This window comes from Argopecten irradians, chromosome 16 (assembly GCF_041381155.1).
Source record: "Argopecten irradians isolate NY chromosome 16, Ai_NY, whole genome shotgun sequence".
Taxonomy (NCBI): Eukaryota; Metazoa; Mollusca; class Bivalvia; order Pectinida; family Pectinidae; genus Argopecten; species Argopecten irradians.
This window is the reverse complement of record NC_091149.1, coordinates 10,734,136-10,742,969: the sequence shown is the minus strand read 5'-3', so window position 1 is coordinate 10,742,969 and position 8,834 is coordinate 10,734,136. Positions and strand designations below refer to the sequence as shown.

Here is an 8,834-nt window from a genome sequence, read left to right as displayed (position 1 = left end):
TACTAAGCTATGTTTAGGTACACCTAAGAAATGACATAGAGGCATACAAAAATTACTACTTTAAACGGGGTCTTCAACCTTAATCAATGCTCTAATTCATTCCAGATCGATTTTTTCTTATTTTGAGTTACCAAATATATTTGTTTTCAATGTTTTCCTATCGAAATGTGTCCCAGTTAAAAGGAAAATTAATGAAAGTAGAAAATGATAACCACCACGTAATTAGCGTCAAGGACACTTTAATTATTATAACAAAGGGGGACGCTTATTAATGAATCAAAATGTAAGTTGTTGAAAAAAGTCAGCCATATCTTAAATCTTTTCGTACTCATGGTACATTAATATCTGTTACAGTAAACGTCACGTATATGTCATTTATCCTTTGCAACACATTATTATGTCGTGATTCACATGAAAAAGACTCACAAGTTCATGTAACATGAAATTCAATGATGATGTTAGAGGCATCACATGTTGAAAAACATTTTTTGAAATAATGGAAAGGGGTCGTTTATAAAACTTCAACTCTTTTCCATAAAAGGGAAGGGGCGCTAATTACGGCGAATACGGTAATAACACATAAGTTCATAAAAACTATACATACGATTATAGGAAGCATCCTGGGTACATTCGTCCGAAACACCTGCAAAAATGACAAAAAGAAGTCAAACATCGTTCGATTTTTTTAGAATGATTAATAGCATCTTAACCCCAAGTAAATAAGTATACATAGAAAAACCGAGATAGATGAAATTTAATGTCAATCCTGATATGTGGAGATCAAATTCAATTTAACCATTCGACTGTGATGTTGATATTAGCTCTAGATACTCTGGTTCTGGCATCAGACTTAGACATTACGATAGATAGATGTCTGGTATAGGGCCAGGGCGCACTACTACATGAAAAGGTGGAAATCGCCGACACCGTTTGGTATCGGGCTATGTCATCTCGGGCTGATATAATACCTACCATGCTCGTGATGGTGAGGCCCAGCACTGACTTGCTTTGTCCCCAGGATAAATGCAAATGTAAGCAAGAAACCTTCAACAAACATCAGTGCATATGATTTACCATATCAGCTATAACATGGTGGCAACAGCATGATAACAAGTGAAAAATGTATAAGTATAATTTGCTTAAACATATAATCTACTAACCCGAGATACTCTGGCCCTGACACCAGACTGAGACATTATGACAGATAGATGTCTGGTGTAGGGCCAGAGCGCAGTGCTATATCAAATGGTGGAACTCGCCGACACCGTACTTTTCAATACATTTTCAAGGATTCGTTTTTAAAAAAAATCCATAAATTCCTTATGAATTTTGAAAGCATTTGGCAGATGATTCTGTAGATAATATTTGTATTTTAAATTCCCGTAGCCTATATCAAGAGATTGTTATATTACATATTAAATAATTTGCCAGTAGAATTACAAAGTAAAAATAATATAACATTATTTTGTCGTTATCTTGCATGCAATCGTCTATTTCAGAAAAACAAAGTATAAAAATGATAAATATTTTGAAGATATTTCTATAAACGAATATTCGGTTAAAAACAAAACTATGTATTTTGAATATTTGTCAAAATGCATGAAATATTCATAAAATAACGAAGTGTCCGAATACTTATGTCCGCTCTTTCCGGTAACAAGAGTTAGACGAAACGGCTTTTGTGTGTTGAAAAAAGAACAAAGATCTCAACATAATTACGTTCGATAGATTAGTTAACAGTTATCTTTCTTCAAGGCTTCGTTAAATCTTATACTGATTATATTGCTGGTCCAAACATAAAGATATTTTAAATCTGTAAACAGAACCTGTATATTTTTTCCAGAGAGGAAATATTAACACCATGATGCTGTACTTACCACAAAAATACAGAATATGCATGTTGTTGTGATTAGCGTGGTGCTATGTGGATCACACGTCGGTGCTCTGCATTATCTTGCGTTCAAATGACCCTATTTCTTATCATGTATTGTGTAGCGACAAAATTGTTGGCCGATTTTTTATGAATTATTATCACTGTTATATTACCAATGCACAACGAAACTTGTGATGTAAAACAATATACTAACAACGTCAAAGATAAAAGAATTCCATGGTAAGTTGGATTCAAAAAAAATATAAAAACGATCAAGCTATGCACATGCACATTAGTTAAATTGTAAATCTTACTAATTTCTAATAGAGGTCTAAAATGTAGATGACAGGTATAAAACCTCGTAAAAGATTTAGGCCGTCAATCCTCGGCAAGCCTCGGGTTGAAAAGCCATAATCTTTCATTCGGGTTAAGATTATAAGATTCTTTCATATGTGGATATGAAGGATAGGGATATTCTACCCGAGGGTCACAAAATGTAGTATAACCCGAGGCTTGCCGAGGGTTTTGCAACATTTTGTGATCCCGAGGGTAGAATATCCCTCTTCATATCCACTTATGAAAGAGTATTTTTCTTTCATACCTCGACGTTTTATTGCAACTTTACAACTAATGTATCGTGCCATGTTGAAATAAATTCGACGAAACCCACGACTGGAAATCTATTTCCCATACATGAAAAATTATGTGATATTTTCAACACAAATTTCATTGTGTGCATCTATTATAGTAAAACCAGTCATATTTGTGAAAAAAAATGTTTAAATCTTACCGAGGAAATAGATATTTTGTTAACGCCGTGACGTAACGAGGCTTTATTGCATGGGTAGACATGCAATACAGCCTCAGGCAACATGAGTGTATTGCCCTGGACCAGACAGTATTACACCCGTAGGTATGAAAGAAATCCCTGTCCAATTGACAGACCCATGCAAGATTCTAGTATCTGCTACTGCGTATATAGAATAGCATAATAATTTAGTTTGCCCTGTATTTGACTGCGTTACCTTGTAGCTTCCTATGATGAGCATACTTTGCATGATACTGGTGAGAATAGATAATGAATAACGATATATACACTACTGCGTTCAAACTCACTTAGCAGACAAAGCACAAGGGCATTCATAGTGGTACCATATCTGGTTAGTTCAGATTTTACCGTTGAAAGTCAAGCAAACTATTATTTATCCTAAAAGTTACACTTTCCCTCAATTACAAAATTGTTAAATACAACTAAGCAATATATTTATTGTTAAAAGTCAGTACTAAGCTGTTGTTCATTAACTAAACGGAGAACACCGAAGATAACACACGTGCACAGGGAAAATCGCGATTGTAGCATGCGCGTTTGTACCCCTGAATATTCTTCTGTCGTTAAGAGAACGGACTTTGAGGTAACTATATATGTAAGTAAAACAAACACACGTGTATGCTTTACTCCTTTTGTCTTGTGTCTAAATGATAACAGCGTATATACGTTATCATGGGTGTTTCCTTGAAAGCATTTTGGGTGTACAAAGTATCGATTATGAATCATTGATATGTTTTTTCTTCTCCAATCGAGATGCACGATTGTCATCACATATTACACAAAGCGGGGATAAGATAATCAAACATTGACTACAATGTCACATAAACTGATCACTGAAAGGTCAAGGACGTCCTACTTTGTAAATCCTTGATAAGGTCGATCGTAAAATACAAACCGATGTCGTATCACACACGAGGATATTGAATTAATTATATATTTTTCAAACTAGGGACCTATACAAATGGGTGTATTTTTGCTCTTAACATGTAAATATTGGGTTATGAAAAATATGGTTTATGCTATTGATAATTGAATGTTGTAGACACCATCGCGAGTACCACAAGACGGAATATTGATACCGTGATCACAAGAGGGCGTACATGTAGGCGTGGCCGAAGACGGGGACGTGGCAACACACAATGCGGTTTATTGTTGTTTTTTTATCGCAAAATACGTGTTTCTTTGTTGAGGAGATACTGGTGGCATTTTGTCGAAAGAAGAGAATAATGGTAAATGAACAGCATGATATGCGTTTCAAGAAAAATAATAAGCATCGACTTGTAAGTATGTTTTATTGTTTTATTGCAATCTTCACATTTAAAATCAATCATACTAAATTAATCATATTATAAGATGTCTATCACAAATTTGTAGAAAAGCTATCTTAATGCTTCTCAAAATAACATCTATAAAACAGAATGCTGTTTTAAAAAATCACATATGACAAAAGCACATATATCGCTAATCCTACTGTATCTGGCCGAACAACGTACGTACACAGTCTGCTGAGGACGATATTTCCGCAATCAGACTTTCACCATCACATTGTAGTGCTGGGCCCTGATGCAAAATCATACTTGTTCTGATCTAGAAACATGTAGCTATTCTAGTTCTCTGTGTATAATTTGCAAATGTAAATTTCGCTCGTCAAGACAAATTAAACAAGTCCATTATTTTTATAGTTAATAATAGCGATTGACTTCGCTTAGTATTCTTCTAGCAGCTAAATCAAATTACAAAACTGAAAGGAAGTTGTCTTAAATTAAAATGTTAAAGAAGCAAGAAAATTCAAATGTAAATTTTTAGATAAAAAATACTGTTTCTAACTGTTGTAGAAAATGGATAATTAAATTGAAATTTTGATAAAAATGATACAGTTTAAGTGATATAATTCTGTGTCTCATCCCCAAAAAAATTTGAGTAAAGTATGTAATAAAAATCAATAATGAATGTACAATGTAAGCAATTTTAACAATACAAGCAGCATGAAAATATTTTAATTACATTTTTTATTTTAAATGCGTAGCCTAGTGGCGATCTTCATTGACCTACAACAGCTAGGCTTTATAAACTATATGTGTATTTTCCAACATATGTAAAAAATTACAGAATATCACAGAGTTATCTCCCTTGATGGTAGATATCCATTTCGTCGTCATTTTACTTTGAGAGCAAAATCCATCTTTCTGAAAACTCTCATGTTACGCTCAAAAACTCATGGCACAATAAACACATTACTTGCAAGGGCAGATAACTCTGTCATATGCTAATACAGAACAGTTATAACAGCAGTAAACTCAATCTTCCTTGTAATGTCATAACAAACTGTTCTAGTCTTCGAACCGGAAGAGGTCAAAATGTCTAAAGAGGTAATGTAAATTAGCAACAGCACAAAAGTGAGATTCCCGTTCACTAGTAAATAACAAATTACACATAACTTCAGCATCCGAGTATAAAAGAAAAAACTCATATATTCAATATATCATAAATATATATATTTTTATGACTTAAAATTATGAGATTTACCCTATAATGTATCTTTATTTATTTCGACCTTCATTTGGCATCTTTAAACTACTTAACAAGAAAAATGGTAAATTAGATATACCATGTGTTGAATGACAATCATCCAAAAAGCCGTTTAATTCTAACATAAATATAGCAATCACAAATAATTTGACAGAAAGAAAATTATATGGAAAATTGTTGAAAATAGTTTAAACAGATAACTCTCAAATAAATATTTTGGCGACAATTTCCTATACAAACACTAATTAAAATGTTTTATCTTTATATACAGTTCTTAATAATCTTAAAAAACAATTGTTTTAATTTACAAAAATGTTGATTTATTTCAATGTATAATGAATAAAATAAATAAATCACATGTACAATATATATGTAAACTTTGTTTTACCTTCAATCAAATTTGAACGTTTGATTGATATTCTTACATTATTGCAGCTGAAAATACTGCATAACTTGTTTGAAATCACTACAATTTGTTTTAGCCAAAATAAGTACATTAATGTTTTTGGCATATGGAACTATGTTGTCATTATACAATATAATTTGGCATTCATAAATGATTATTATATATAATATTATTTATTCGGGTGTTTTCAGAGCAGATCAGCAGACCATCATTTAAAACTACTTGTCATGTGTTATTCAACGTTCAAATAAAACGCGTTTTACTAGCAATGAATTCACCAATTTTTTAGTCCCATTGTGATTGGTATCACCTAAACACGTTGATATACATGTAGTAAATATTCAAAACCAATAAAGATCAACGCCAGAAAATGTCATGAATGAAACTTAATAATGCTTAATAATAACCAAATTACCCATTTTTTTGGTTCCATGGTGTTTTTTGATAAAAATTAAGTTAGCTTTTAGTATAAATATCTAGAAAATTCAAGATTAACTCTAAAAAAATCATCAATACAACTTAATAATAGTGATGTATCACTGGAAAAAATCCATATCTAGAAAAATCAAAGATGAGACATGAAACGGTACTCATTCGAGGTAGATCTACATACTACAATGAAGTTGTTTAATGAACTAAAGAAATTGATTAATTGTAAAATCTCAAATGTTGACAAAGAAATCTTCTGTCATGATTTTGTAAAAACAATACTTACATGACTGGAAAGGAACCACTTCCCTTTCCAGAATATAAATTGAGGACTCAAAACGTTTTAATGAGTATGTACATTGTACACAAACATGATACGTGAGCTCTTTGACATTTCGTCTGATTAAAATATAACAAGCAAGAAAAAGTCTTCAATAAAATTAATAAATCATCAAAAACAGATCGTTGCAAAAGCAATACTGAAAACATATTTTTTCATGATGGGGTAATTTTGCATTGGATTGACATCTGCAATCAATGCATAATTGTGTTGAGGGAATTTCACAACAGAAAGTCATTCACATGTTCAGCTAGAATACCATACGTCCATATCCATAGTAACAGCATTACGGAGTTTTATTTGTGTGTCTTTAAAAGTGATCTACCATAGAGACAACTAATTGGCTGGCAAATTTTTGTTGCGATGGATTTTCACGATTTATATTTGCATACAAAATACGTGAAATTTACTTCTTCATGAAACTGACCTTGTTTACAATATTTTGAACTCATATCCATTTCTGTAATATACAGTCAAGCATTTGGTCCATTAGTCATTTAGTCAAGGTCTGCTCTTTTCACAAAAATACAAAAATAGTTTAACTATACTGACTAACAATAGCCATTGTTTCTGGATTCAAAAACTATCTAATTTAAATTCACATTCATGTTTTCTGGTAGCCAAGATTTGCTTACTTCACTAAAAGATTTTAACAGGTACAGACTCCTCCTGTCCGTCCTTTTGTTCTTCCTCTTTTTCGTTCTCCTCTTCTTGCGTTGTTTCCTGTGTTTCCTTCACCTCCTCCATGATGTTCTCTAGCAGAGACTTCCTCATCCTTTCCACTTCCTCACTATCGGCCTGAAGGATCACAGACGGACTAGGGATAGCGTCATCCTCGGCTTCCTGCCTCAACAGATCCTCAAATTTGCCAGCGAATTGCTGAGCACTGTCCGTTTCCGCCCTTGTAATTGGAGCACTCCCTGGTCGCTCTGGTTTCGACTGATTTGTTTCGTGGGGAGGTTGAACAGCAGGGCTAAGACTAACATTAGCTTTGTGTTTAGACTTTATCATTGACTGAAAATATATTAATGAAAAGTTTTCAAAAAAAACGTAGATTGTTGTAAACGAAAAGACAGATGAGTCAGAAGGTAATTTTGATGCAAAGAAACCAAACACATAGAGTTCAAAGCTTGAGCAGTGCTAAATATTTTTATATACATCAAGGCTTATCTTCTAATAAATGTATCAATTTCAATTTAGTTTAACAGTATTTATTCACCTTATACATGAAAATGTATATTGATATATGTACATACAAAACAGAAAATTTAGCAATTGGAAAACAAGCTTCAAGTTTATATCAATTTCTTTACTATATCAATTTATGTTTATGAATATCATTTTAGCAAGTTATTCTTTAAAATTTAATTTATTTGGATAATATAACGCAGTAATATTGAGATAAAAAAAACACAAATCCAAACAAAGTGTTTCTGTACATACATGCATGACTTCCTTTGCTGACGAGACCCTTGCTGCACGTGTTGTTTCACCCAATACTTTTTCATTGTATAATTCTTCACATTTTTCTACATACAATCGTCTGAAATGCATAACATAAAGTAAAATACATCTTTAGACAATATGTAGAAGCTACATGTTACTTTTAAGTTTGCTGATTTTATAAATCTATATAAATAATGATCTTTTGACCGGTGGCATATTTGGCAATTTGTATAGAAAAAAATGTTATAATTTAACATAAAATGTAGATAAAAACAAGATATATAATTATATTAAGTTCAAAATCTTCAGCTGGGGTTTATAGATGACTGCACAAGTTCAAATATATGACAATTTACTTCCAAAGCAAAGTTTTCATTTCTATCAAGTAATTTTAAATTTACTTGTATATATAGGTCATTACAACGGTAACAACTGGTTCGCCCGTTGTCAGTATAGTGTGACCGGGTGGAATGTGTTGCTTGGTGTCTTCGGCAGCATACTTCAGTAATAAAGCACTATGAAATGGCAACAGTTCCATTATCTAAGAAGACACAACACAAACATACCACAGTCTCCCAAAACACGCACCTTGCACTCCATACACGCTACACACTGCCTACATGAGAGGCCGTCCTTACATGACCCTGGCTGTTGATAGGACATTGATTCATCAAACAAACAAACAAACAAACAAACTTTGAATTTTAACTGGGTCCTACTCTATGCTGTTAATTGTGCACTGTTATGATAATGAGGTGACCTTCATCCCAGACTTGATTGATAACTTACCGCAGTTCTATGTTCTGTGTCATCAAATCGTTGATTTTCTTTTTGTACTTTTCATCCACACCAGACACTTTGTCCTCGAACTGTTCTTCATAAGACATCAGTTTGACTCTCTGTGGAAGGAAGAAAAAAACATATTTAGTTTCTAATCTTATTTCATAAATCTTTTAGTTTTTCAAAAATATCTTATTACAAC

The 8,834-nt window shown here is 32.6% G+C and overlaps 1 protein-coding gene and 1 long non-coding RNA gene across 4 annotated transcripts in view; both read right to left on the bottom strand.

The window, feature by feature from the left end:
* Positions 1 to 594: 594 nt before the first annotated feature.
* On the bottom strand, positions 595 to 1,993 carry LOC138310355 (uncharacterized). Its single transcript, XR_011206408.1, has 3 exons — positions 1,878 to 1,993; positions 973 to 1,044; positions 595 to 643 (listed from the first exon to the last, which is right to left on the bottom strand). It is a non-coding gene; the product is annotated as an uncharacterized lncRNA (long non-coding RNA).
* Positions 1,994 to 3,987: 1,994 nt separating this feature from the next.
* The window catches only part of LOC138310395 (flagellum-associated coiled-coil domain-containing protein 1-like), a 33,898-nt gene continuing 29,051 nt past the window's right edge, over positions 3,988 to 8,834 (bottom strand). For all 3 annotated transcript variants that reach the window (XM_069251602.1, XM_069251603.1, XM_069251601.1), the window contains exons 13-15: positions 8,642 to 8,751; positions 7,850 to 7,949; positions 3,988 to 7,420 (exon numbers count right to left, since the gene is read on the bottom strand). In XM_069251602.1, coding sequence (XP_069107703.1) covers positions 7,046 to 7,420; positions 7,850 to 7,949; positions 8,642 to 8,751 — 585 coding nt within the window. In that variant the 3' untranslated portion in view covers positions 3,988 to 7,045. The remainder of the gene's footprint in view (positions 7,421 to 7,849; positions 7,950 to 8,641; positions 8,752 to 8,834) is intronic.